Source organism: Rhodotorula paludigena, assembly GCF_050403205.1.
Source record: "Rhodotorula paludigena JCM10292 DNA, Rt_paludigena_JCM10292v1_ctg5, whole genome shotgun sequence".
In the NCBI taxonomy this organism is placed as follows: domain Eukaryota; kingdom Fungi; phylum Basidiomycota; class Microbotryomycetes; order Sporidiobolales; family Sporidiobolaceae; genus Rhodotorula; species Rhodotorula paludigena.
In genome coordinates, this window is record NW_027481453.1 from 438,928 (window position 1) to 464,962 (window position 26,035).

A 26,035-nucleotide genomic window follows, 5' to 3' on the forward strand; every position below is an offset into this window, starting at 1 on the left:
GAAGAAGAAGATAATTCATCAAGCACTACAGGACAGAGCACAGCGGAGAAAGAACGAAGGTATTCTATCTAGATGATCCAGCCGGCCTCTTCACACCGCGACCGAGTGCCTCCTCGACGTGACGACCCTCCCAACAGGCTTGACGAGCTGCCTTCGCTCGGCCGCATCCGTCGTCGCTGCGCTCGACGCCCGCGCATGACGACTCGTCACCCCGCTCGCGCGGCGCAGGAACTTCTGCTCGCTCCACGCATCGTCGTCGTCGTCGTCTTCTTCGTCGCTCGCCGCCTCGTCTGCCTCGTCCGCCTCCGACGGCGAGTCTTCGTCGGGCGCGACAGCCGCGGGTGCGGGCGGCTTCTTGCCCGCGAGCGAAGCGACGCGCGGCGCGGGCGTGTCGGACGGGAGCGGCGGCGGAATTGAGCCGACCTTGGTCGACTTTCGGGGCTTGGCCGCGGGTACCGCGGGCTTGGTTACGGGCTTGTAGTCTTCTGGGCGGCGCATCTTGCTGTGGCACGTAGAGAACAAAGGCGGTCAGAAGTGGGGCAGAAGGGGATGGGAAGGACAGGCGGACGCACGTGTTGAGTTTCGGAAGAGCATAGTTGACCGACTTGCGCGCGCGGCGACCGCCAGCGCCTTCTTCTTGCTCCTCGGCAGGCTGCGAGCCTGCGTGGTCTCGAAGTCAGCAGGTGACGCACTTAGAAGAAGCACCCTGACGCACTGCCGCCCTCCTCGCTCAGTGTGTCCATCTCCTCAAGCGCCTTCTTCGCCCTGCCCACTCTCGCCCTCGCCGCCGTCGGCGTCGCGCCAAGCGACTCGTCCAGCGCAGCGCTGCTCTGCAGGCTTGTCTCGGACTCGGACCCATCCGCCTCGGCCGCGCTGGGCGCGGGCGATGCGAGCCGGCGCAGCGCGTCCTTCTTGGCCTTGAGCAGCGCCGAGCCGCGGTGTGCGCTCGCCGCTGCCTCAGCCGCGGCGCGCGGCTCCTCGACCGCCTTTCGGTCGGTCGCGCCAACTGACGGTGCATCGGGCGCAGCGACAGCCTTGGCCTTTGCCTTGCCCGCCGTGGAAGCCCTCGGCGCAGTTGCAACGACCTGCTGCACCTCGCACAGCGGCGCGCGAGATGCCCCGCCGGCCGCCTCGATTTCCTCCGCCTGCTCTATCGCCGGATCCAGCTCCGGCTCGGGCGTCGGCTCGGGCGTCCGACCGCTGCGCGTCGCGCGCGTGCTCGTGCCCGCAGGCGCGAGAGCGGCGCCGACTCCGCTGACGCGGCTCTTGCGCGCGGCCCGCGCGGGAGCAGCAAGCGCCGCGGGCGGGACGTATTCGTCCTCGCTGTCCTCGCGCCGTCCTTCCTCCTCCTCTTCTTCCTCCTCGGCCATCCCCTCCTCGGTCGAGAAGCCCGCCGCCTCAATCCGGGGCCGGAGCATGCCCGATACGCGGCGCTTTGGGCGGCCCGAGGCGGGCGTCGAGGCGGAGAGGGGGAGCGAGTCGTGCGAGGCGGCGGAGGGCGCTTTGGGCGGGGCACGCGGCGCGCGAGAGGGGCGCGTAAGAGTCGAGAGCGGGGCGACGACGGGAGGAGGAGAGGTGGGAGGGGAAGGAGAAGGGGTCCGGGGGCGCGAGACGGTCGCCGTCGAAATCGACGCGCGCGATTGAGGTGGTCCGGAGGTCATCCTACGGGACGAGGCGTTAGTGAGCCTGGCCTATCAGCCGCCTTCTAAAACGCACTGCGAAAGGACCGGCTGCCGCCAGCTCGGCGCCGATGCGGCTTCGGGGTCGTCGGAGCTGGCGTCGCCTTCGCTGATGTTGCTCAAGTCGGGAGCAGCGGTGAAGGACGGTCTCGCAGCGCGTGCAGCAAGAGATCGTCGTCTTGAGACGGAGATATTACTATCGGGGTCGTCGTGGGCGCTGACCGGGGCGCTCGAGGTGGATGGGAGGGGCAAAGTCGAGGGGGATGCTGCGATGCGAAGGTTCAGTTTCGCCACGACACGGCAGATTTTGAGCCAGCCCACCAGGCTCGACATCAGGCACTTCCTTGTAAGCTTGTGGTGACGGCGTGGGCGAGGCAGAAGAAGGCAGCATCAGCCCGAAGGCTTGCAGCGCTGCGACGGCGTTGGCGAGAGCGATGCGCATGCCCTGCATCGACGCGGAGTCAGCACACGCGCCCACGCGCCATGGCGTAGAGCTTCGAGAGACGTGCCTCGACCTGGTCGTAGTCGAGCCCCGGCCCTCCGCCGTGCCTGCGCAGGCGGTCGCGCTCGTCGACGAGTTGTCGCTCGCGCTCCTGTGCGCGGTCGAGCTTGTCGCGCAGAGCGGCGTTCTCGCACTCGAGCTGGAAGTGCGAGCCCTTGAGGGAGAGCCGCTCTGCGCGCATGAGCGAGATCTGGCGCTGCAAGTCGGCATTGGTCCTGCACGAGAGAGTCGTTCAGCGGGAGAGGTCGCGAGAGACGGGGGTGACGGGGGACGGCGACGTGCTTGTGCAGTTCCGAGTTCTTGTGGATGATTTCCTTGTTCTGGCTGAGGTGCTTGCGCTTGACTGGGTGCGTATACAAGGGGTGAGCGGCCGAGTGGGTCACTCAACGGCGAGGAAGCGGGACCGACAGGCCTCGTACGTCTCGAGCATGAGCGACGTCGACTGGTGGTTGCTGCCCTGGGGCATCCCCGACAGCCTCCGCGTCGTCGTCATCCCGCCTGCGTGCGCCGCGCCAGAGTCGACAGAGCCAAACACGCCGCACCGCGTGAGCGGAAGCGCGGAAGCCGGCCTCGCCCTCGCCGCCGACCCGCAACAGCGCAGGATGGGGTCGATAGCGTACCACAGGCAAGTACACACCGTGCACAGTCTGGCTCGAAGCAACTCGCGCTTATCCGAGCGACTGCCGACAGCCGCGCCCCCTTCACCCAGCAGGACAAGGACAACCTCGCTCGCTTCCTTGCAGGGGTCCCGGAGAAGTCGCGTACACGCCCGAGTACCCACAAGGAACTCGCCCTGCGCGTGCGTCGCCCCGCCCGAGCCCTCGTCGCCGAGCTGCGCGTCGCCGCCTTTGTTGACCTCGCGTCGCGCCCTCACAGCATCCCAACCACACGGACCAGTCGTGGATGAACCACTACAAGAAGAACAAAGACGCCATCGAAGCTCGCATCGAGCGTATCAAGCGCGAGCGCAAGCGTTCGCAGGGCGCCTCTCCCTCTCACCCTCGCGCGCACGCCAAGCAGGACAAGGGCAAGGGCAGGGCGACGCTGGTCGAGCTGTCGGACGACGAGGCAGACGAGGAGGACCAGCTGGCCGACGAGGACGACGAAGATGCCGGGCCGCAGCCTTCGACATCGACTTCCCGTCTGCCAGCATCGTCCGCTTCGCTGTCCAGGGAGAAGAAGAAACGCCCGCTCGCCGACCTTCCGCTCCCTACCCTCGACGACGATGACGACGATACGGGCAGGGACAGCTTCGACGCCGCATCCGACAGCGACGATGGGCCGCACTCTCGCCAGAAGAAGAAGAACAAGCGCGCAGGCCGGACCAAGTACACAGCGGACGACTTTTCCGCGCTCGTCAAGATGTGCTGCCGGGGCGAGAAGAACGGGTGGTCCAAGGCGCAGATCTACACCGAGCTGGAAGAAGAGGTGCGCTCCCATCCTGTCCCTCACAGGATCTTTCGATGCTCACGACGAAATTTGCAGAACCCCGATCACTCGGCGACGTCGTGGCAGACGTACCACAGCAACAATCGCGACGATGTTCAAGACGCCCTCGACCAGTACCGCCGCGACCAGAAGAACCGGCAGAAGAAGCGGGCAGCGCGCGCGTCCGAGGAGCACCTCCCGACGCCGCCGCAGAAGAAGACGAGCAAGGTCCCGCGCGCGTCGCTCAGCGCAGCCACCGTCGACTCGCGCTCGCGCTCGCGCTCCGCGTCTGAGCATGCGCCGCCCGTCGCTTCGTCTTCCAAGGCGAAGCAGCCGCGTGCGAGCATCTCGACGGCACTTGCGCACGAGGAGGGCCGCATTGCCGGTTCAGCTGCCGCGTCGCCGCCTGCTTCTGCCGCCCAGGGCAAGCCGAGCACTGCGCCCGCGCCATCGCAGAAGAAGGCGCCGCCGCTTCCCGCCAGCGGTCAAGGTGCCGCCATCGCCTCGTCTCCGCCCGCCGCCGGGCCCGACGTCGTGGCAACACACGCAGCTGGCGAGAACGGGCCCGGCGACCGCTCTGCCGAGACCTTTACGCCCGAAGACGACGAGGCGCTCGTCGTCGCGCTCGCGCGCGCGCAGCTCAAGCGAATCCAGCAAGACACGGTGTTCCTCTACTTGAGCCAGTCAGCCAAGGTGCGCTCCGCCCTGTCTCTAGTCACGCTCGGACTAAACTGATGCACCTTTACTCGCGGGAGCAGACGGCGCACCACCCGGAAGCGGCGTGGCGCGCGCGCTACTACGGCGACCTCGGCGGGTTCATCGTGCGCATTGGGCAGCGCGTGCAGAGCGTCGAAGCGCAGCGAAGGCGCAAGCGCGAGGCGGAAGCCGCGGCGCAGCGCGACAAGGAGGAGAAGGAGGCGGCGGAGCGCGAGGAGCGCGAGCGGCGCGCAGAGGAGGCAGAAGCGGCACTGCGCGAGCGCGAGCGCGTGCAGCGGGAGGATTCGGCTGCCGAGCGCCAGGCGCAGGAGGCGCGGGCGGGGGCGAACGAGGACGAGGACGACGAGGACGACGAGACGCGCATGGAGCGCGAGCGCATTCAGCGGCAAAAGGACGAGCAGAACCGGCTCAAGCAGGTGCGCAGAGCGCGAGCCGAGGCGCAGAGGAAGAAGCGCGAGGAACAGGTCTCTTCGTATGACACTCGCGCTTGATCGATGTTTGCCGCTCGCTGACACCTCCGAGACGCAGGTCTTCACCGCCGCCAGTCCCTTCGCAGGAGGCTGCACCGCAACGTGCACCACCCGTCACCACCGTCAGTCAACCCGCACCTGTTCCTTCCTCGACCACGGCGCACCCCAAGCCGGCCCCGAAACCGACAGCAGTCAAGAGCATCCCGTCTGCCGTCCTCACGCCTCGCTCGACGCCGCCTTTTGCGGTCGGCAGGCCCGCCGCCACCACCGCACAGGTCTCACCGACCGCGCGAGCTGCCACGCAATCCCAGCGAGGCGTGGCGGACGCGGCCGACGCTGAGGGCGAGGAGAGCGTGCTGCAGGCGGCGGCGCACGCGGCCGACGTCGAGGACGAACGCTTCTCTGGACCGACATCGTCACAGCCGCGGCACTCGCAGTACTCGCAACTGCCGTCACCGTTTCTCGCCGCTGGCGTCGACGACGACGAGGACGTCGACGAGCTCGCTTCTGATGCGGATACAGACGACCGCCAGCTCGACCGCCAGCTCGCAGCGGCCGTTCCTTTCGGGGACGTGCGCGTTAAGGACGAGGAGGTTGACATCGAGCTCGGCGACGACGAGCAGGATCGGGACGAGGTCGTCCTGCCTGACTTTGAGACGAGCAACGACGGCTTCCGCTCGTATGGCGACATCTACGATGCCTACATCTTACGGTCAAACGCCTTCGTGTCCATGTTGTGCGGCCGCCCTCCGTCCGCGCACGAGTCGAGCAGCGCCAGCGCATCTCTCCAAGCCAACGCTTCCATGCCCGCCGAGCTGGCCGACGTACACGAGCCGTCGAGCCCATCACCGCAGGTGGGTCGTGCTGCCGGCTTCAAGCGGCCGCGCGAAGACTCGCTCGCCGCGGCAGAGGCGTCGCAGACGATGCAACAGCCGGCGAAGAAGCGCCAGAAGCTCGACGACCCGAATCGCGGCGCCGCATCTGCTACGGCCGGGGGCGCAGTACCCGTTGCGAACGCGTTGCAGCAGCTGCCGACGCCACGTCGTGTGCCGCGCGCATCGCTACTTGCGATGCAGAACGACTCGTCTTCGCCCGCCCCTTCCCCTCGCACGGCAGCTATGCCGGTCGCTCCTACTGCACCATCGGGCCCCTCGCCTCTTGTCCACCGTCCGCCAGCGCAGCCACCGACGAGCGCCGTCGCGCCGCGATCGACTTCTGCGGCTCCTTCCGGGCGACCCTCGCTCAAGGCCGAACTCGAGCAGATCGCCGCGTCGCATGGCGTACCCTTCGACCTCGTGCGCAACGTCTACTATTGCTGCAACGCGTGCATCCCGATGCCGACGCTGCAGCAGCTTGTCGGGTTCTACGCCGCCGCCGCTGCTCCGCAGCACGCCGAGCTCGTCGAGCGCACCGTCTGGACCATGCACGAGGACCAGATCGTGCTCGAGGGGACGGACGAGGCGCGTGCGCGCATCGACGAGCGCAAAGGCGCAGGCGCGGTCGACGCGCGGCGCGCGTTCCTCGCACGGGCGGGCGTTAGGAAGGTTGCGGATCTGAGGGCGTCGAAGTACCCGGCTTAGGTGGCGCCTTGTCTCTCGCGCCAGTGCTGTGCCGTCTTGTTGCAGTCGTACTCTATCGCGTCCATTGTTGTGCAGTCTGGCGCGAAAGACTCAGTTGTAGGTAACCGTCCAGCCCGGCGGCAAGGGTTCGTGGGCTCCCCTGCTGCGCGCGAGAGTCTCGGAAGCTGACCTATGCCTCGTTCTGCGGTTCAGTCCAGAGGAACAAGCAGGTATGTACAATAGCCCCGTGTCGGACAGCACCTCCCCTTGGCCCCCCTGCCTTGGTCGCGCGTTGTGCTGGCCCTCGTCCTGAACCGTGTCAAAAGTGTTTCTGCTCCCCGGCGCTCGCTAGCCCAGCTCATTCTGAGGTGGGCGACAGTTCGACTGCTGACGGCGACGATGTGCCTCGAGGCTCATCATCCCGTCGCGTGCGTTTCCTCGCGCTCATCACCTTGACGCGGCCAGGCTGCCTGTCATCTGTAGTCTTCATCTCGCTTGCAGCTCGGCGCTCGGCGCTTGACGCTTGTCAGTCGAGCCGCGAAGCACTGGACAGGTCTGCGCACCTCCCGGCTCATCTTCCCCTGGCCTCCTCAATCCCGTTCGCTGCTGCACATCCGGAATGCCTGCCCCGCCTAATCTCATCTCCTGGCACAGGATACTTGCTGGGCCTTCACCCCCTCCGTACTGCAGGGCCGACCCTCTGCTCATTCCGCCGTTCTTCTGCTGGGATCTGTCTATTGAAGTCTTGGCGCCGTACACATCGTGGGCCGTTAATGAGCGCTTACGGCGGCCTGGACCGCCGCCTTGGAACCCGACGCTCGAGCGCTTCTATCGCACTTTTCATCCGTCTGTCTGGCGAGTGCTACAGGACGACGACGAGCGAGATGCTCGAGCGCAGGAAGAGGGCCTCTCATGTCTCCGCGAAGGATACCGACTCGGTATTCTCAGCGGCCTACAGGCAGAGGACTGGAGAAGCTTGGTCGTAGAGGTCAGGAGGAGGAGGGCGATCCGTTGGCAGCGACTGTATGGTGCGTTCAGGCCAACATCTCGCCGCTCTGCGCACATTTTGCCTGCACGCGCTGACGCTGACATGTCGACTACCTCTCATCCAGCGCTGCATGAGGCGCGTCTGCGATCCATGGAGCATGCCTCGTGCGACATTGACATGTTGCCCTGCATCACTCTGTTCGGAGCGGACAAAGACCTGTGCGACGCTCGCGCTGTGCCAAAGGCAGCAGAGCGCTCCCGTACGCTCTCAGTCCCTCCTTCTTGCTCCTTGCCATACGTCCATGCAAATGGTCACACAACACGATCCCTCCTGCGCTCCGCAGTCTGGCCCCTTCCGCTTCCTCCGCCGGCAGACCCGGATCGCAAGTCGGGCATTGTGCTCTGCGATGTGCCGTGTAAAACATGGTCCCAGTACTTCTTGCCAGAGTGCAATACTCCCTCGGCGGAACGACTGTTCTCCGAGATTCGACGCGAGTTTATGCCTACGTGGTCCAGCATGTCTGGACGGCCTTCTCGCTGGCCGCTGACGTTGCACCGACGTGCGCGGGCTTGGAAGGCAGAGACAGAACTGTAACGTGTGTAGGCTCTTTGTCAGCAATAAGCTTTGCTTGCTCTCGTAGTGTGACTCGAAGTTGCTTCGATTGCAGCGTAGTAGTACAGACAAGGAGACGACGGCCGGGACGCGAGAGAGAGAGAGAGAGAGAGAGAGAGAGAAGCCGGAAACGAGAGGACCGCCATCAGGAGGCTGTTGGCAGCACGCTGAGGAGGAGAAACGAGGGTTAGTGCTGCACCCCGGTCAAGAGCGAGAGCAAGGACACACTGGTCGTCGTCGATGGTTTGGTACAGATGCCCCTCGTCGATGAGCTGCTGGTACTCCATCCTGACGCGATCCGGGTCGCCGCCGACTGCGCGCAGGATCGCATTGATGTTGACGCCCTCGTCCGACTTGTTGGCAAGCACCGTCTGCATGATGCTGCGCTGCAGCGTCGGCAAGTCCGAGTACGTCTCGCCGCCGCCGCCGGACGTCTCGCCCCCGTTGGCGTACGGGTTCGCCGCGCCACCGTTGTAGGGAGCGTTGCCGAGCGCGCCAACACCGCCGGCGCCGCCAGGCTGTCAGGGATCGTCAGCAAGCGCAAAAACGGCAGAGAGCACTGGGAGCGCTTAGACGCACCGGACCCTCCGAGTAGTACTTGTGCACGTAGATGGCCTCGACGGCATGGAAGAGCACCTCGTTCTGGTCTTCGACGCGGCGGATGCGGTTCACGTTGAGGTGGCGCTTGTTGCTGAACGTCTTGATCTGCCCGATGATGCGGACGTACGAGTTGATCCTGCGTGCGAGGGACGCGGGGAGCGGGTTCAGCAGGAGCACGCAGCGAGAGAGGGGCATCGCAACGAACGGGTAGTCCTCTTGGGGCGTTTCGTCTTGCGGGTCCTTCCATGTCCGCGCGTCGATCTGGCCTGGTCACAGCGAACGCGTGCGGGAGTCAGCGCGAGCTTGAACAGGCGTCTGGCCGGAAGAGTGAGAGCGCACCCGTGCCGTCTTCCACTAGCATCGTGATGTTGGTCTGCGCCGTCGCAATGTTGCGGATGCAGACGACGAGTGTGACCTGTGATGCGCGTATCAGCACGTCTGACCGGTATGGACGAGATCTCGCTCCGCCAGCAAGCGACATCGGAAAGCGCCTCGAAGCGGTATCAACGCACGTCTTTGACCTCGGCATCGTCGATGTAGAACTCGGAGTCCTGGAACGCCTGCGTTGCATTCAGGATCTGGTGGATCGTGACAGGGCGCAGCGCCTGGTTGCCGCGCTGTGGGAGGGGAGCATGACGACCTCGTCAGCTCGGGGCAGAAGCAAAGGAGAGAGCGAGCGAGACCTACGCCCTTGGCACCGCCACCGGGGCTCGACTGGCTGCCGCCCTGCGAAGCGAGGAAACCGCCGCCGCCTGATGAAGCGGGGCGACGAGGTGGGTCAGTCGGGGGCCGGAGTGCAAGCTGCTACGGGGCAGTGCGCGCACTCATGCTGTCTGTTCGGTGCTCTGGTCGGGAAACGGGACGCGGCGAGGCAGCAGGAGCGTGGAGAGCGCGGTTGGCGACGGCGAAAGTCAGTCGCGTCTCGACTTGCGTCGACGCGTGCGGTCGCGTCGGGGCTCACGCGAATCTCGCAAGTCGCGCACAGGCAGCGCAAGTCGTCTCTCGTCGTCTCTCGTCGTCAGGCAGCGAAGCTCTCTCAAACAGAGCCACTTTGGTGTACAGCCTCGAAGGCACAGAATCGACCCGTTGCAACGACACCCGAAAGGGTGATCCCCACACCGGTCCCGACACTGCACCTCCCACAGCGAAACGTCCGAAGTCGAGAGAAGGCGAAAGGTATGCGAAGGTGGCGCTTTAACCCGACTTGCCGGCCGGCTGTTGAGGTGCGGTGGAGGAAGGTCGACAGGGAGCGAGGGTGGAGCGGAGGTCGTCGCGCGCGAGATGGGCGGGGAAGGTGAGTTGCAGATGTGCGTTGAGGTGGTGGTGGGGAGCAGAGAGGAGACAGTCAGCGAGCTGATCACCCATGCGCGTTCCCTGACCCGGGCCAGCGCAAAGCGCGACCAAGGCGGGGGGCAAGGGAAGGTGCTGTCCGACACTGGGCTATTGTACATACCTGCTTGTTGCGCTGCACTGAACCGCACAACGAGGCAAGGTCAGCTTTCGAGACTCTCGCGCGCAGCAGGGGAGCCGACGAACCCTTGCCGCCGGGCTGGACGGTGACCTGCGGGTACCAACACACGTCAGCACGACGCACCCTCGCAACCAACAAAATGCAGAGACGCACGTTGACGAAGCGCGAGTTGTAAAGGTGGCGCTTCTTGGCACGGCCGGTGACCTTCTTCTTCTTCTCCTGGGGCTCGACCTTGGGGGTCTGCGACTTGACCTTACCGGCACGGGCGAGCGATCCGTGAACCTTTCCCCTGTCGAGTCAGACCGTGCGAACAGCATGGCGGAATTGGCAGGGCGGCAGGAGGGGTGCAGGGGCGAGGCGAGGTGGGCGAGTCGGTGCGAGGAGGACGAAGGGGTCAGCTCGCCTGCGCTCGAAACGGACGAAAGTGCTCATCTGGTGCCCAGTCCGCCCCGTTCTCCGCGCCCTGCACGCCCTGTCCACCCGTTCAGTCCGCTCAAACTCGTCCCAGTGCCCCTGCGGCCGTGCTGCCCGTCGTGGCGCAAACTCCGACTCCGCTCGCCACCCTCGCTCTCGTCGACCCGATCGAATCTGCCCAGCCGGCGGGCGAATCCGAGGCAAGACTGTGCATCCAGCACGAGCAGCAAGGAGAACCAACGGACATGGTGTTGGCGTGGAGCGAGGCTGGAGGGGGAAGAGGAGGCCGCCGCCTGCGCCGCCCACAAAGCTCGCGCTCCGCCCGACCCCGCCTCGCCCTCGCCTCCAACGCCCCTGGACACGCTCTGCTTTACTCGAGAGTGCAGTACGGCTATGTACCACCAGCTGTGCGCTTACGCTACTCCCGCGGCTGCGATGCTCTGCGCTCTGCTCTCCTCCCTGATCGTCAACGCTGGTCCCTCACTTGGACTCGCGCCGGTCACTCGTCTAGGCTGGACCTTTCCCGCGCGATGGAGCACACTCCCGAACAGCCTCTCGCGTCATCCATATCTTGCTCGCCCTGCATCAAAGTTTCGCACGCTCGCCTTCGCTCGTCCAGCGACTACGCCTGTCCGGGTGTCGGCTGCTGCGGAATCGCAGGCACCCGGTCCTTCCTCCGGTCGTCGAGCTCGGCCGTGCGCAGCCACGCCTCCTTGCTGAGCGCCGTCTCTCCGTATGAGAGGGCGACGAGCCTGCGGGTGCGTCCGAGCGAATATCAGTTGCCGTCGCTAGAAGGGACAGCTCCCGCCTGCATGTTGTGACCACAAGCTTTGCAGACGTGTTCCAGTCTCAGTGAGCAGAAGGACGCACCGTGCTGCCGTCATGCGGAAGAGGAGGTCGTCCTGCGACATGCCCTCGCCGCCATGCGATGCCTGCCGGCGCTCGACAAAGTCGCTCTGGATCACCTGCGGACGGACAGCCATTGTCAGCTCTCCCGGCTCACTCACATCCGTCAGAAGAGGAGAAGCAGGTGCACCTCGGACATGCCCTCCGGGATACTGAAGTCGGCATTCTTCATCTCCGCAATGAACGCGCGGAACGCATCGAGCTTCGCCTTGTCGAGCGCGACGCCTGACGGCTTGTGCGCCGCATCCGGCTTGACGTAGACGACGCAGTCGGTCTGGTGAGGAGAACGCCCGTCAGAAAGGAACGCCTCCCTTCGCAGATGGACGGGCAAGCGAAGCGCACCGGGATGATCGCCTTGCCCTCGCTCAGCACGACAAAGTTCAGGTCCGTGTCGAACTCGAACGACGAGTACGGGAACTCGTATGCGAGCTTCTGCTGTGCGATCGTCGTGGCGAGATGGCGGAGGTTGCGAACGCCTGTAAGGCCGTCAGAACAATCAGTTAGGTGCAACAGTCATGGAACGGCTTAGTGATGTGCGCACCGGTATCTTCGAGCTTGCCCTCGCCGATCTTCCGGAGGTCGACCACCACGGCAGTCCCGTTCGCGAGCTGCAGTCTGCCACTGTCAAGGCTCTCGTCGCGGCTGCGCGGCGCGAGACGCGTCTTACTGTCGTTCAAGGTGGCAATGGAGAGGTCGAGGAAGGTCGAGGCGGGAACGAGAGACGAGATGGCCGAGGCGAGGTCGGTCGAGAAGCCTTCGGGAACGGCGAGATTGAGGGAGAGCGAACCGAGGGACATGCCCGTTGCATGCCGCGTGTGACTGCAAGCCTCTGCGTCAGTTCGCTTGCTTACTCGGCAGAGGCACAAAGGGGACGCACATGCGGGCAAGGAGGGCGAGCAGTACCCATTCCGCTGCATCCTTGTCGCCGCCGAGCTGGTCTGCCAAGTACGCAACCAGCTCTTTCCGCAACCCCTCCCTGGAGCTTGCCGAGCTCTTGGGCAATGAGGGCGTGGGGGCGGGACGGGTGAAGACGACGTGCAGGGCGGGAACAGTAGGCGCAGGAGATGACGGTTCGTTCAGCTCGTCGAAAGCGCTTGACAGGCTGCTTGGAGAAGCGTGAGTGCTCGGGTCTCATGCAGCAAACGCATGAACGGTGACGACGCACGTCGTCTCGCCCAGCACGCCGACAAACTCGCACACCTCGGCCGTCTTCAGCGCCTCTGCCGCCTCCCCGTATAGCTGAGCGGGTATTCTTGTCAGCAAAGCGTCAGCTCCGAGGAAGAGGACAAAATGCACCTTTGCAACAAGGCCAAATTGTGGCTCGCTCGGATCGGGGTACTTGCTACTGCTGGCCTGGCTTGTCGAAACGGTCTGTGAGGAGGAGATGGAGAGGCGATCGACGGCGGCTTGAACGTCTGCAGTTGGATTTGTCAGCATGTTACACTCAACAAGGCAGATTTGGCCTTTCGCACCGGAAAGGGACGCTAGGTCGAGGCTCTGTAGGTACAGGAGCGGTCAGCGACGAGGTGTCTGGTGAGCGAGGTGACCGCAACGTACCTCCTTCACCCAGGCCGACTCGCCCGGAACGCTCACGACATAGAACAGCTGCCGTTCGCGCAGTTTGCTGTAATCATCCGGCTGTGCCTGCATTCGGGACGGATGAGCCCAACCCTCGTCTACAGGCGAAAAGCAAACGCACTGCATCTCCCGGCCCATCGTGCTCCGCACCGTACATAAAGACCTCGTTGTTGTCTCCCAGAGCCTGGAAGAGCTCCCCGCCGAGACCGGTGTCCTGCACCATTGCCCGGAAGCGGACGAGCGAGCCTGCCGGCGGGAGCGACGCGGCCGTCGACAGGGAGGTGATGGCTGGGACCTGCGAATCAGACACCAGATCAGCAGGCGCGACCGCCTTCAACTGTAGACCTGGACGTACCTGAGCGAGAGCGCCATCATCGCTGAAGAGGGACGAGAAGGTACTCGCGACGCGCTCGTCGAAGCCGTCGAGCGAGGGCTGCTCGGCGTACAAACGTTGCACGAGCTCGGTAGGGCGCTTCAGTGCCAGGTCCAGGTCGGCAAGCATGGTTCAGAAGAAGTGAAGGGGAGCAAGAAAGGTCGAGTCGCGACGCGTGCAGCAGATCGTGAAGTGCTTCATTACGCGCGCTTGATGCTACAAGAGGTGGACATGCGGACCTACACAAGAAGGCGAAACGGGACACTGGAGAACTGCTGAAAGTGGCGCCAAGAGAAAGTACAGGGAACGTCTAATTGGAACGGACAAAGACACGCCAAGTCAAGAAAGCGCCGGCGACGGCAAAGGCGACGAGACCACCGAGAATCTGCAGATCCAATTCAGTCAGTGGGTGTTTCGTGCGGGATCGCGGTGAGGGAGGAGCTTACGCCGAAGAACCAGTGCAGGTTTTGGACGTTCTCGCCTGGTACACGGACATTCATGCCCCACAGACCGGTGACTAGATTCATCTGCCGATCCAGATTAGGGTCAGTGATCCGGTCTGGTGGACATCAGGCAAGCGCGACGGACCGGGATGAGGACGGTACCGAGCGCCGTCAGCTTTGACAGGACGTCGTTGATCTGGTTGTTGGCGTCAGTCCTGCGGGCACAGGACGATCAGCTCTGCACTTGGGTTTATCGAGAGCCAGGGTTGCCTACATCTCGATCGAAATCTGTGCGAGGTAGTTCGAGTGCGACCGCGACAGAATCTTCTCGTAGTGCGTCAAGTTCTGCGTGCTGGTCGTGATGTGGTCCTGGATGTCGGACAAGTACAGACCCTGATCACGGCAGTGGTCAGTCGCATGCACCAGGGGCGGGAGAGGGAAATTCGCACGATGTCCGACTTGGGCGCGACCGACCAGTTCTCGTTGCATCGCTTCGACAGCCCCTTGACGACATCGGCCTTGTTGCCCATGAGACGTAAGAGACCCATGACCTTCTTGCGACACGTGCCGATCCTGTGCAGACCGAGCCTCAGCCGTTGGATCCGCGGCTCGGAGGGAACACACGCACCTGCGGAGCATGTCGCTCTGCTCTGCCTCCTTGAGGATGAGCACGAGCTCGTCGATAGAGTCGACCTCGTACTCGATGTTTTGGATGAGCGGACCAAAGGCGTCGGTGATGTCGTCGATGAGGGCGTACGAGATCCAGTCGGACGTGACGTTGATGTAGTCCTTGAGCTGCTTGATGCGCCGGCGGACGTTCTGCGGGTGCGGCGTGCCGCGGAAGTGGAAGGAGAGCGTGCCCTCGCGGAAGACGATGATGTACATGTTGAGCGGCTCGAGGTACGTCGGCGAGTACGGGTCCTGCTCGAAGGACCTGAAGCAGACGAAGTAGTAGTTCCGGAAGAGCTCGATCTTCTCGCGCGTCTCCTCCATCTGGATGTCTTCTGTCGTGAGCGGGTGGATGCCAAAGACCTGTGCGAGCGTGCGGATTAGCAACGCACGAAACTGAGCGGGGAGACGGGAGACGCACCTTGCTGAGAACCTTCATCTCCTGGTCCGTCGGACACATCACGTCAAGCCACCACGTGTTGGCCTCAGCGTCCTCGTCACTGCGCATGACCGCCGTCCGGGGCCGCTCGCCCTGCATGCGGGCAGCCGAAATGCCCGAAGGGACCGCGCCGCCCTTTTTGGTCGACCCGCTCATGGACGACTGACCGTTGACCGGCGTGCCCGCACCAGACGCCGCGACGTGCCCTTGCGACGGGGACGAGAGCTGCGCGAGCCGCGCGTCGAGGTTGATCACGGTCGGGTGCTCCTCCTCGTCGACGACCGGCGGCGGCTTGTGCCCGAGGAAGAGCTCCTCGAACGTCTGCCCCTCGCCCGGGATCTCGGCGAGCGAGCGCGCATGAATGGTCGACGGCAGCGAATTCGAGTAGAACGAGAAGCGGTACGGACGCGGGCCGCCGGCCTTGCGCGACCCGTCGACCGCCGCGCCGTACCCGCTCGCGCCGCGCTTGTCGGCAAGCAGCGGCGTCTTGGTGTCGAGGATGCTGACGTAGTGCGACTCGCCGTCTCGCCCCGAGCGCTCGTTAGGCAAGTCGTCACCGGCGCCCTCGAACTGGGCGAGCTTGCGCCGCATCCGTCCCGGGTGCACGCTCTCGCTGAACTTGCGGTGCCGCCCGCCCATGCGCGGCGGTGCATCGGTCTCGCCGCTGCTGCTCATCGCGCCGCCCATGTACCGCCCGCCGCTCGTTGCGGTCGAGAGGCCGTAGTCGGGCGGCGACGTGCCCAGCGAGGGACCGCCGGATGCACCGCCTTTCCTCCTCCGAGCAGACGGGATCGGCATACCGTCGCGCTCCTGCGTCGCAAAGTCCTCGAGGTGGCCAAAGTCGAACGGGAAGGGGAAGTTTGGCAAAACGCCCGCCATCGGGACGCCGCCGTCCGGGTGCTCGTCGTGCAAGTCCAGGTAGTCGAGCTCGGCAGCGGCGCCGTGCGCCGGGAAGCAGATGTCGTCCTCGGGCTTGCCAAAGCCCGAACCAGGACGCGACATGTCGACGGCGTAGGCCTTTGCGCGAGCTTCGTCCTCGTCGCTGTGTCGGCTGCCGTGGGACCGCCTCGAGTTGTACGACTGGTGCGACTTCTGGCGGTCGAGGAAATGAACGGGGCGAGGTGACCGGACGGGCGCATCGTCGTCGGCGACTGCGTCCTCGTCGAGGTCTTCGACAGCGTACGAGGTGTTGCGGCCGCCGCGAGAGGAGAAGGCGGAGGCAGACGGATCGATAGCATCGGCAGCGTGCGGCGACGTAGGGGAGCGCGCAAGCGAGGGAGGCTCGTCGCTCACGCTGTAGCGGCGCAATGCGCTGCCCTTGCGAGCGCTGCCGCCGTATGCATCCGGGCTGCGCGCGATGGCCGTTGGACGGCTAGCCGACCCGATCGAGAGCGAGTGCGGCTGCCGGCGGTGATCGATGTAGGCGCCACCTTGGCTGTCGATGCTCGAGTCGCTGACGTTGCGGTGGTGTCGGTACAAGCGAGCGGCGGCGGACGAGCGCTGTGCGGAAGTGGGCGTGTGGTGCGCGCGAAGCAAGTCGTCTCGCCGCAAGCCGCTGTACGTCCTCGCACGGCCGTCGTCGTCCTCCTCGCCGTTGCTGCGCTCCGCGCGCTCGGCCTCCTCGCGGTCCTCGCGTGCGAGATCGTCGGCGAGGTGACCCATGGTGTCCATCGCATCGCCGCTGCCGATGTGCATAGACACGGACGGGCGTCTGCGAGACGGCCCTGCCTCGCTCGTGCCATGCGGGTGGACGCTGGACGACGAGATCCCGCGCTGGGGCGTCGCATGCTCGGACGAGGCGGAGGCAACGGGGACGAGGGGAGGGCGGTCGCGGATAGTCCCGCTGCGCGCGCGGCCCTGGTTGGCGAGGGCCGTCATCGAGTGGGCCAGGTGCGCATCCTGCTCGGCCTGGCGCGGGTCCTCGAGACCCAGCTCGCTCGCCGGACGGGGGCTAGAGTGCTGCGAGGCGTCTGAATCGTTGCGAGGGCGGGACGGGCCCGCAAGCGGAGAGCTCATTCTGTGAGACGGACTCGGACTCGCTGCGACCTGCTCACTCCTTGATCTCGCTCCCTGGCAGCGAGAGAGACGGGACAGCGCAAGCGGTCGATCGCAAACCGAGGCGCCCAGATGAGAGCGCAACGCCGCGTCCGCGTCTGCGGCAGATGAGATGGCTGCACTGTATCCGTATTTCTGTCGTACAAACCCCGTACTAGTGATAGCAGCACTCGTTGAACCTGGCAGCGAGGTTGGCTTCCCCCTCGACTCGCTTCCTTCGCGTCGACCCCGCTATCTCGCTCGCTTTTGCCGCTTCCAAGGATGGCGACCGTCACGTGCACCCGCCGAGGCTGCGGCAAGAGCTTCGACCCGGCCCACAACGACTCGCCCGAGTGCTCCTTCCACCCTGGCGCTCCTGGTCCGTTTCCTTCGCCTTCCGTCCAGCGTACGACCCCGAAGCTCACTCGCTGTTGCCGACAGTCTTCCATGAGGGGCTCAAGAGCTGGAGCTGCTGCGCCGACACGAACAAGCGTGCGTAACCGTTTCTCTCCCTCTGCTCGATCATCCCGCTCGACCTGCTGCTGGGCGCGAGAGGCCATGTGGATGAGTTGTGTACGCTGACGATGTGTGCATACAGCCGTTACCGACTTTGACGACTTCATGAAGCTCGCGCCGTGTGCGACCGGCACCCACTCGTCCGAGCCCGTCGAGCCGGCCAAGCCCGTTGTGACGTCCGCCGCTGCCGCACCAGCAGCTGGCCCGTCTTCGACTTCGGCAGACGGCAAGGAGACGTACGGTGCCGCGGCGCCGACCGAGCCAGCGTCGAAGCTCCCGCCGCTCCCTTCCGCGCCGAAGCTCGCGCACCAGGACAAGGTGCAGAAGCCTGCCTCGACGCCCTACGTCGAGGAGCAGGACGACCCCGCTGTCGAGATCAAGACGGGAATGCGGTGCAAGCGCAAGGCGTGTGGGCACGAGTACGACGGGCAGGACCGTACCGACGAAGAGTGCCGGTATCATGCAGGAGTCGTCAGTCCCTTTGCTTTTCTCATTGCGTGCCTTGTCTCCATCTTAGACGCTCTGCTGATCCTCTCTGGTACAGCCTATCTTCCACGAGGGGAGCAAGGGCTACTCCTGCTGCAAGCGACGAGTGCTCGAGTTCGACGAGTTCCGTACGTCTCGAGGGCTTCTCGCGCTTTCACGACGCTTGAAGACTGAAAGAATGTCTCACAGTCCGTATCGAGGGCTGCCGAACTGGGCGCCATCTCTTTGTGGGTCCAAAGAAGTCGGATGAGGCGGAAGAGGTGCTCGTCGATTGCCGCGTCGACCACTACCAGACGCCGCGATCTGTCATCGTCAGCGTGTTCGGCAAGCAGGCAGACAAGGAGGCGAGTAGCGTCAAGTTCGAGGTCGAGGCGGTACGCTCACTCTCACACACACTCTCTCGTAGTCGCTCGAGCCCAAGTCCGCGCCAGCTCACGCGCGTCTTGCTACGCAGATGCACGTCGACCTGATCCTCCCCTCCCGCAAACGCTTCACCAAGTCCTTCCCGCTCTACGGCCCAATCGACCCCGCCGCATCGTCGTACAAGGTGCTCGGCACAAAGTGCGAGATCGAGCTCGCCAAGGCCGACGCGCGCTCGTGGCCGAGCATCACGACGCTCGACCCGGACCTCGCGAGCAAGTTCCAGATGCAGCTCGCGTTCTCGGCCGGCGGCGGGAGGGGGACCGTCGGTGCCAAGGACGCCGTCCTCGACCAGACGAACCAGCTGTACCGCAACGCCTGATGCGATCCTTTTCTTTGTCGTCCCGCTCCACCACATGCCTTTCTCGTTCCTGCAGCATTGCATTATCGTCGTTAAGAGTCAGGTTGCGTGTGTGGAGCTGCGGCAGGCACTACATGATACAGTCTGCGAGGGGCTCGTACAGGGAAAGTGTCTATGCATGTCGAGGGGGGCTCAGAGCGTCAAGTCGCTGCGCACAGTGTCGTCGTGCTTCAAGAAATGGTGCAGGGGATGCAGCAGCATTCCACGTCGGGGCAACTGCGAGTGCCAGGAGGCAAGGGTCGGTCGCGACGCAAGAGGTCAGCGAAGAGCTCCACTTCACAGGACCGCGCGAGACGCACCCGCAGAGCCCGCAGTCGAAACATCCGCCCTTGAGGCGCATCGCCTCGCCGTCCTGCCCCTCGTTGATGCCCTCGTGCGCAGACTGCTGCGCAGCGCCGGCCTGTTGGTCGAGCTGGACGGTCGCGAGCGAGTCCATCGCCTCGCGGTTCTGCAGGGCGGCTTGCAGCGAGTTCTGCGGCGGGTAGGCGGCGTTTGCGGACGACATGGCGCGGTGAAGCGGTGATGAGCCGATGAGGCTGTGGCGGTGCGAGCGAGACGGCGGGAGGTCAGCGGGCAGGAACGTGCGTGTCAGAGCGGCTGGCTCACTGGAAAGTACGGCAAGGAGGGTGGGACGAGGCCGAACTACGCAGAGCGGCGCGGCAGAAGGGGAAGGAGCGGAGGCAACCTCTCGACGAACGCGATGATGCGCAGCGTCACGTGCAACAAAATCGCTGCGGATAGATCTCGTGTGCAGTGCAGTGCGCGTCGATAAGATACGTCTAGGTACGTCTATGGCGCATTGCGAAGAGCAGGGAGGATCTCGGCCTCGTGCTGCGGATCGTCTCGCTGTCGTTCCCGCTCCCGCAGCTCCTCGATGGACCGGCGGTACTCTTGCATCGTCGTCCGCTCCCGCTGACGACTCCGCTCCGTTCTGCAATGAGAGATAGACCGTGTCAGTGACGCTCCGAGGGCTCTGAGAGAATTAAGCGAGGACGCACTGTCGATCGACCTTGGCCTTGCCGCGCCTCCAGCGACGGTTGAGCGCGAGCTCGCTCCGCTGCTCCTCCGTCACCCGACCCGGATGCGCCTTCGCGCTCTGCTGTCGCGCAAGCGTGTTGGCCAGGCCGTTCTCGGCGAGGTCGTCTTCGCCCGCATGCGGGTTGCGAGCCAGACGGCGCTCGCGGCGCTTCTGCGGCGAGAGCGCAATCCAGACCATATTGTGCACGCTGTGCAGGCCGATGGCATCGGCGAGCTCTGTGCCACTGTAGTTGATCGGGCTGTACGAGCACAGGTCAGGAAGAGCGGGAGAAGCGAGTCTGTGTCCCCGGCGCACCTTCCAGGTCCCGTGAAGATGAGAATATCGTAGGCGAGTGCGCCAGCAATGCCGCCGACAAGAGGGCCACAAATGGGCTGTGCAAAAGCGCAAGACTGTCAGACTTGACAGGATCGTGTCAGAAGCGACGAAGAACGCACCCCGACGATCCACCACCAGTGGTCGTGGTGCCACAACTTCATACCGTAGCCAAGGCACCACAGCGCTAGACGAGGCCCGAGATCGCGTGCAGGGTTGATGGCGTAGCCTGTAGATGCGGGCTGAAGGTCAACCCTGTGGGGACTGGAACAAGGCCATGAACGGGACACACCAGAGATCCAGCCGTTCGACATTCCGATGGCTACCACGACAAAACCAAGGACGATAGCACCGAGACCGGCGCCAGGCGGTGCGTTGTTCTTGGCGAGTCGACGTGTCAGTCGCACCACACACCGCGAAGCGAAAGAGCAATAGGCGCACCTCGTCACCTAGCGCAAGAACGGCGATGGTCAAAACACCGCCCGCCAAGATCTCTTGGCAGAAGCCTTCGATGGTGGAGGAAATGCCTTGTGAAGGTGCCGTAATGAAGAGAGTGGCACTGGCGTTGGTGCCGCTAGCCGCAGTGATCTGCTTGTACGGATCGTACTCGTAGAGCGCTCTGCGGTAGCTGTGATACATATCTGTGAGTCTGTGCCACCCTTCCAGAGCGGTAGAACGAGATCAACGCACTTTCCGTAAATCATGAGCGCTCCGACGAAAGCGCCCACAATCTGGGCGAAGACGTAGCGGGGAACCATCTGCAGGCGGTTCGGGATCAGGAGGTATAGCGAAGAAGGATTCTCAGATGAGTGTATAGACGGACCTTCCAAGGGAAGCCACGGAATACGGCAAGCGTGAGGGTGACAGCTGGGTTGCCGTGACCGCCGCTGTTCGGTTGGAGCACTCGGGTCAGATACGAGACTGCGCACGAGCACGAAGCATCGCTTACGAGATACCGCCCGCGATGTCTATTGAACGCAAAGCGAAAAGCGAATCAGCCGTTGCGTCGCAGAGACCACTCCAAGGAGCTGCACGCACAGACGGAGATCATGACGCCAAATCCCCACGACCAATTCATCGACTGATACACGCCCATGGTGTTCTGGCTGAGCTTGGTCTGGCAATCGGCTGCAGCGGGCAAATCAAGCGGTGAGCCTTTCGGCCGTAAACGCCGGTGGAGCGCAAGGTGAACGCACCGCCTAGACCAATCACGATGAGAATGATGGCGCCTGCAAGACATGCAAGTCAGCACTAGACGCAAGACGAAAAAGGGACCTCGAGTAACGTACCGAGGAATTCAGCGAGCGGTTCGCGCAGAGCGTAGCGCACCGTGCCCCACCAGTTTCGCACGGGCAAGTCGTCGCCCGGGTCGATGTCCTCGTGCCACTGGTCCTTGCTCTGATCGAGCTCGCCGCCGAGCGCCTGCTGGCCGTGCCCTTGCTCGCGCATCTCGGGGTGATCCTTCTCGTACTGGTCCTGCTCCTCCTGCGTCATGCCCTCCTTCTCTTGCTCACGCCGATTGCCCTTCGCCCCCTGCTCGTGTTCCTCGTCTCCTGCGACGGTACGCGAGCTGCCCGAGTGCACCTCGCGCAGCTCGTCGGCGTTCTCCTCGTCTGCGGCGTGCGTGTCGTCCTCTTCCGCGATAGCCGCCTTGAGGCGGTCAGCCTGCTCCTCCTTGGACCGGTCAGTGTCCTGGCTGACGACGACTTCGAGCGGTGCGCCACCCGTGCGCGACTGGCGCGACTCGGCAAAGTCCAGGTCCTCGAACGGGTCGGTGCGCTCGCGCCCGCCCGCCGAGGCCGACGTCGTCGACAGCGCCGACTCGTTCACATCTGACGGGAACGACGGGGTGCCCGAATCGGTGCGCGTCGCCGAGATTGGGGCGCCCGTCTCAGGGCGCGACGAGCGATGGACCCTCTCCGGGCGCTCGACAGATCCCGTCGAGCCGGCGCTCTTCCTGCGCTCGCCTTCCTCCCACTCCTTTGCGAAGCTCGACCGCCTGCGCTTCGCCGCGTGTTTGGGAAAGACGCCGCCCATGGCCCACAGCGGCTTCTTGACGTTGCCGTTGCCACCGTTCGGGTCGACGAACGAGCCCTCACCGCCGCTCTCCTGCGCGCTCGAGGTCATCGACCCGGGCGTGCGATCTGATTCGCGCCGCTGCAGGAAGTCGGGCACGGCGCGGATGCGCTCTGTGGGTGTCGGGCCGGCGAGATTGACAGGTCGGGGACGGTAGTGCTTCTTGCGAGGCTTCGAGCCATTCGCAATCGAGTCGGAGCGAGTCGAGGGTGCAATGGACGAAGAGGCATGGCGGAGAGAGGAAGGCGGATGAGGGGCGCCGGCTATAGCGAACGAGGAGGGAGGCGGCTTTGAAGCGGTCGAGGACTTTCGCTGATCGCGGCGTGTGGTGCTCGGCGCTTCAGACGATGCTGCACTCGCGCGACTCGTGCGCTGTCCAATGTCGGCGAAATCGGTCGAAGATGAGCTGGCAGAGCCTTTGCCAGCATCTGGTCGTCCCGACGACGGCGCGGCGTGTTGCGGGTGCAAGTCGTCCGACATGCGGGAAGGTCAAGAGCAAGAGAGAGCTGCGCGGTCAGCCCGCCAGCCAGGCCGTGCAGAGGCAAGCGCAGTCACGAAGAGCGGTTGCGTCGTCGACAGCGAGAACTGCGAGAGCGAGCCAACGCGTCCTCGCGGGTGCGAGCAGGGAGAGCGGGTGCGCCATCGCCTTTTCGGGGCGGTGCATCGACCGGGCAGCGGTCCCGTCCTCGCAACACTGCGATTTGGGCGAGCAGATGCGAGGGCGGCGTCACCGGGTCGGCGTCGACGAGGGGGTCCAGCTTGCGAAGCGCGGAGAGCACCGGGTGGCCCGGGAAGCATAATTACGCTCGGGCAGAAGGAGCCCACGCAAATTCCGACTCCGAGCCGCAGACTCCGCCTGGCACCGGTCGAGCTGCGGCCAGCCTGACGACAAGCTTCGTTCTTGCAGCGGCCGCAGTGATCCATCGGAGCGATGCCCCACGCAGACAGCCTCGCGCTGCCAGAAGGCCTCGACAAGCGCCAGTTCTACGAGCACGTGTGCACCACGCTCGAAGCGCTCCTCACGCCCGCATCGCCCGACGACCCCGCCGCCAACTTCATCACCTGCCTCAGCAACGCTGCCTCGCTCCTCTACGGCTCGTACGAGAACTACGAACAGGCCTTTGGCCGCCAGGACGGGCAGCGCGTCAACTGGGCCGGTGCGCTCTCCCTCCCTCCTCCTGCCAGTGAGGCGGTGCTGATGCCATCTTGCACGATACCAGGCTTCTACCTCGTCCCTTCTCTCTTGTCACCCGCGACCTCGTCTGCGTCCGCCGAGCCGACCCAGCTCCTCCTCGGCCCCTTCCACGGCCGTCCAGCTTGCCTCTCCGTCTCGCTCAAGGCGACCGCCAAGCGACCTGTCGGCGTTTGTGCCGCAGGCTTCCTTTCGGGCGAGACGGTCGTCGTGCCCGACGTCGAGGCGCGGCCTGGGCACATCGCCTGCGACGGCGTGACCAGGAGCGAGGTCGTCGTGCCCATCGTCGTCAAGCGGCGACGAGCGGACGGACCGGAGGAGGAGGTCAAGGTAGGCGTGTTGGACATCGACTGCGAGGGTTTGAACGCCTTTGACGAGAAAGTAGATCGGGAAGGTTTGGAGCGCTTCGTCAAGACGCTGGTGCGCCTCGTGCGCTGGGACTTGTGAACGAGTGCGGATGCAATTGCGGGAGAATGCGAGCCTGGGAAGGCCAAAGGTCAGTAGGTTTGAGGTTTGAGGGATGTACGCATTACGCACTAGAAGTACAACATGGGATCAGGCGCGACGAGTCTCATGACATGTCGACGTCGAGCCCACCGCTTGCTCCCCATGCTCCGAGGACGTCGACAAGGTCGCTGAGCTCCGCCTCCTGGCCCTTATCGACCTCCTTCATTGTCTATAGTTGACTCAATGTCAGTACAGACGGGCAGCATGCAGTAAAGGCGTCAGAAGACGCACCCTCCACTCCTCGACGAGCTGGTCAACGCCGATCTCCTCGCTCGTGAAGTCTGCCAGCACCTCCCTGCAAGCCATGCGAGCGTCAGCTCATCCAAAGCGTTCACAAGGACGAGATGACGCACCGCAAGCGAATCAACTCTGCCTGGTACTGCGCAAAGAGCCCGCTGACATGCGTGAGCGCCTCTTTCGGGTTGAGCCCGTGCTGGAGCGCGCTCTGCGGCTGCGCGAGGAACAAGTCGGCGTCGAACAAGAGCGCATTGAGCTGCTCGACGTCGCCCTCCATCTTGCCCAGGTCGTCGCGCACGCCCGCGAGCGCCTCCTCGACCGTCGACTGGATCTTGACAATCCCGCGCTCGCGGATCCCGCCTTCGGGCCGGTTGCGCGTGATCGGCGTCGCGGGCATCGCCTGCAGGTTCTGCAGCTGCGCCCAGGCCGACTGGATCACCTGCACCGACTGGAAGCTCGAGGCGTGGTGCGAGCCGAACGCGCGCGAGAGCGAGTCGGCGCGGTTCAGCAGCGTCGAGAGCGTCTGGTTCTGGCTCGACTGTGCTTGCGGCTCGAAGCCGGCGAACGAAGCCATCTTGCGCGAGAGGAGCGGAGGCGCAGGAAGCGAAAGCAGGTTGAGCGATGATGAGGACGTGCACCGCCTCATCTGATGTGCGCGAGATGGCACACTTGCGCTGTCAGCTTTGTAGAGATGGAGCTTACGGACGACTCGCGGGAGCAACTCGGCTGTTTCTCTGTGGAATCGAGAGGAAGAGAGACGACACTCGCAGGCTAGATTGACAACCCGCTAACGGGAACAGACGGAGAAGCTGTACGATACAGTCGGGTGCTCCTAAACGAAAAGGCTGAGAAGCGCAAGAGGGCAGACCAGCGAAGGCCTCCTCTGACCGACCGAGTAGAACCAGGCCTCTCCATCCCTACGTTCCCGCCCACGCTGACAAGCAGGCTCGACGACGACGACGCAAGCAGAAGCGACGAGAGCGCTTAAATGAGGAGGCGCTCAATCTGGCCCTGCAAGCCGGGAGAGAAGCCGAGTCAGTCGGTCGAACGGGGAGAACCGAGGCTGCGGCGAAGGAGACGCACCTTGATGGTCTCGATCTGGCTCTTGAGCTCGCGAGCCTCGTTGGTGGTGATCGAGGCGGCAATGACGGGGCGCGAGACACCGCACGCACGGCCGAGAGCCGTCTTCGACGGGACAAAGACGTAGGGGACGTTCTTGTCCTCGCAGAGGAGCGGAAGGTGGAGGAGGATCTCGATCGGCTCCGTGTCTGCGCAGATGTACATGTCAGCTACCTGTCATCAGGGTTGACACCTAGACGGGCTGCAAGACGAGCAGCGCGGTGTCCAGCATGCCAGGCAGGGGGAGAGACTGACCGGCCGTCATGACGATGAACTCGCAGATACCGCGGTTGAGCGTCTGTCAGGCGCGCAATCCCGTCAGTACGTTCTCAGCCTTGGACTCATCCACTGAGAGCGTGGGATGCTCACCTTGGTGGCCTCGTTAGCACCCTTCTTGAGCTGGTGGCGGCGAAGCGGGCAAGCGAGCGAGTCTGCGTTAGCTACAATTGCCTAGTAGGGTGAACAGATCGCTACCTGCGCACCTGCTTGTAGTGCGAAGCCTGCGGGCAAGGGGGGCGAGAGGAGTCAGTCGTGCTCTTCGTCCGCGCACATTCGGGACAGAGGGGAGCGCACCTGCTGCACGAGGTCCAGAATCTGGTTCGTGAGGGCCGCGTCGGCGAGCGGGAAAGCCTTGGGGTTCGTCTCGGCCTGCGGGAGCAGCCTCATCAGTCTGAGCTCGGGGAGGAGGGGCCGGAGCGGCAGCAAGGGCTGGGAGAAGGGAGCGCACCATTTCTGAGTGTTTGTGTGGGTAGTTTGCGAGCTCACACGGAGATCACGGCTCGGGGCAAGAGGGAGGGTGGAGGGAACCAGGCGACGGCAAGATGCGCTCGACCTTGTCAACGACACGCCCTCCGCCAGCTATCTCATCCGGCTCATACGGAGTGTGTG

The 26,035-nt window shown here is 64.4% G+C and overlaps 12 protein-coding genes across 12 annotated transcripts; 3 read left to right on the forward strand and 9 right to left on the reverse strand.

Annotated features, from left to right (window-relative positions):
• Window positions 1–90: 90 nt before the first annotated feature.
• Window positions 91–2,674, reverse strand: JCM10292_007549 (uncharacterized protein; the record flags this gene model as incomplete). The annotated part of the gene is made up of 8 exons (XM_076646638.1): window positions 91–502; window positions 573–660; window positions 716–1,662; window positions 1,717–1,945; window positions 2,001–2,124; window positions 2,189–2,396; window positions 2,464–2,524; window positions 2,590–2,674. The coding sequence occupies 8 exons, from the start codon at window positions 2,672–2,674 to the stop codon at window positions 91–93; spliced, it is 2,154 nt and encodes a 717-aa protein (XP_076507880.1).
• Window positions 2,675–2,783: 109 nt separating this feature from the next.
• Window positions 2,784–6,376, forward strand: JCM10292_007550 (uncharacterized protein; the record flags this gene model as incomplete). Its single annotated transcript, XM_076646639.1, has 6 exons — window positions 2,784–2,797; window positions 2,872–2,980; window positions 3,058–3,609; window positions 3,667–4,302; window positions 4,368–4,798; window positions 4,855–6,376. 6 exons carry the CDS (start codon window positions 2,784–2,786, stop codon window positions 6,374–6,376), a joined length of 3,264 nt encoding a protein of 1,087 aa, XP_076507881.1.
• Window positions 6,377–8,100: 1,724 nt separating this feature from the next.
• RFA2 (Rfa2p) lies at window positions 8,101–9,383 on the reverse strand (the record flags this gene model as incomplete). The annotated part of the gene is made up of 8 exons (XM_076646640.1): window positions 8,101–8,122; window positions 8,184–8,473; window positions 8,535–8,691; window positions 8,761–8,821; window positions 8,895–8,970; window positions 9,068–9,172; window positions 9,243–9,307; window positions 9,380–9,383. 8 exons carry the CDS (start codon window positions 9,381–9,383, stop codon window positions 8,101–8,103), a joined length of 780 nt encoding a protein of 259 aa, XP_076507882.1.
• A 366-nt stretch (window positions 9,384–9,749) lies between these two features.
• On the reverse strand, window positions 9,750–10,458 carry JCM10292_007552 (eS30 family ribosomal protein; the record flags this gene model as incomplete). The annotated part of the gene is made up of 5 exons (XM_076646641.1): window positions 9,750–9,770; window positions 10,009–10,025; window positions 10,092–10,116; window positions 10,180–10,308; window positions 10,447–10,458. 5 exons carry the CDS (start codon window positions 10,456–10,458, stop codon window positions 9,750–9,752), a joined length of 204 nt encoding a protein of 67 aa, XP_076507883.1.
• A 604-nt stretch (window positions 10,459–11,062) lies between these two features.
• Window positions 11,063–13,426, reverse strand: JCM10292_007553 (uncharacterized protein; the record flags this gene model as incomplete). The annotated part of the gene is made up of 12 exons (XM_076646642.1): window positions 11,063–11,192; window positions 11,311–11,405; window positions 11,477–11,620; window positions 11,689–11,822; window positions 11,888–12,165; window positions 12,224–12,448; window positions 12,512–12,585; window positions 12,643–12,761; window positions 12,819–12,843; window positions 12,904–12,990; window positions 13,046–13,219; window positions 13,280–13,426. 12 exons carry the CDS (start codon window positions 13,424–13,426, stop codon window positions 11,063–11,065), a joined length of 1,632 nt encoding a protein of 543 aa, XP_076507884.1.
• A 181-nt stretch (window positions 13,427–13,607) lies between these two features.
• Window positions 13,608–16,864, reverse strand: JCM10292_007554 (uncharacterized protein; the record flags this gene model as incomplete). The annotated part of the gene is made up of 7 exons (XM_076646643.1): window positions 13,608–13,682; window positions 13,744–13,824; window positions 13,886–13,955; window positions 14,015–14,133; window positions 14,190–14,313; window positions 14,369–14,772; window positions 14,831–16,864. The coding sequence occupies 7 exons, from the start codon at window positions 16,862–16,864 to the stop codon at window positions 13,608–13,610; spliced, it is 2,907 nt and encodes a 968-aa protein (XP_076507885.1).
• Window positions 16,865–17,164: 300 nt separating this feature from the next.
• Window positions 17,165–18,626, forward strand: JCM10292_007555 (cysteine and histidine-rich domain-containing protein; the record flags this gene model as incomplete). The annotated part of the gene is made up of 6 exons (XM_076646644.1): window positions 17,165–17,261; window positions 17,324–17,374; window positions 17,481–17,869; window positions 17,943–18,012; window positions 18,074–18,258; window positions 18,339–18,626. The coding sequence occupies 6 exons, from the start codon at window positions 17,165–17,167 to the stop codon at window positions 18,624–18,626; spliced, it is 1,080 nt and encodes a 359-aa protein (XP_076507886.1).
• A 209-nt stretch (window positions 18,627–18,835) lies between these two features.
• On the reverse strand, window positions 18,836–19,170 carry JCM10292_007556 (uncharacterized protein; the record flags this gene model as incomplete). The annotated part of the gene is made up of 2 exons (XM_076646645.1): window positions 18,836–18,881; window positions 18,965–19,170. 2 exons carry the CDS (start codon window positions 19,168–19,170, stop codon window positions 18,836–18,838), a joined length of 252 nt encoding a protein of 83 aa, XP_076507887.1.
• Window positions 19,171–19,454: 284 nt separating this feature from the next.
• Window positions 19,455–22,572, reverse strand: JCM10292_007557 (uncharacterized protein; the record flags this gene model as incomplete). Its single annotated transcript, XM_076646646.1, has 12 exons — window positions 19,455–19,596; window positions 19,664–19,942; window positions 19,999–20,075; window positions 20,139–20,245; window positions 20,309–20,396; window positions 20,458–20,644; window positions 20,707–20,774; window positions 20,840–20,903; window positions 20,966–20,984; window positions 21,055–21,144; window positions 21,213–21,245; window positions 21,306–22,572. 12 exons carry the CDS (start codon window positions 22,570–22,572, stop codon window positions 19,455–19,457), a joined length of 2,421 nt encoding a protein of 806 aa, XP_076507888.1.
• A 451-nt stretch (window positions 22,573–23,023) lies between these two features.
• On the forward strand, window positions 23,024–23,731 carry JCM10292_007558 (L-methionine (R)-S-oxide reductase; the record flags this gene model as incomplete). The annotated part of the gene is made up of 2 exons (XM_076646647.1): window positions 23,024–23,249; window positions 23,313–23,731. 2 exons carry the CDS (start codon window positions 23,024–23,026, stop codon window positions 23,729–23,731), a joined length of 645 nt encoding a protein of 214 aa, XP_076507889.1.
• Window positions 23,732–23,855: 124 nt separating this feature from the next.
• On the reverse strand, window positions 23,856–24,602 carry JCM10292_007559 (uncharacterized protein; the record flags this gene model as incomplete). Its single annotated transcript, XM_076646648.1, has 3 exons — window positions 23,856–23,960; window positions 24,023–24,086; window positions 24,145–24,602. The coding sequence occupies 3 exons, from the start codon at window positions 24,600–24,602 to the stop codon at window positions 23,856–23,858; spliced, it is 627 nt and encodes a 208-aa protein (XP_076507890.1).
• Window positions 24,603–25,012: 410 nt separating this feature from the next.
• Window positions 25,013–25,877, reverse strand: SNU13 (RNA binding protein SNU13; the record flags this gene model as incomplete). The annotated part of the gene is made up of 7 exons (XM_076646649.1): window positions 25,013–25,039; window positions 25,112–25,296; window positions 25,403–25,445; window positions 25,517–25,546; window positions 25,630–25,647; window positions 25,721–25,795; window positions 25,875–25,877. The coding sequence occupies 7 exons, from the start codon at window positions 25,875–25,877 to the stop codon at window positions 25,013–25,015; spliced, it is 381 nt and encodes a 126-aa protein (XP_076507891.1).
• Window positions 25,878–26,035: the final 158 nt, after the last annotated feature.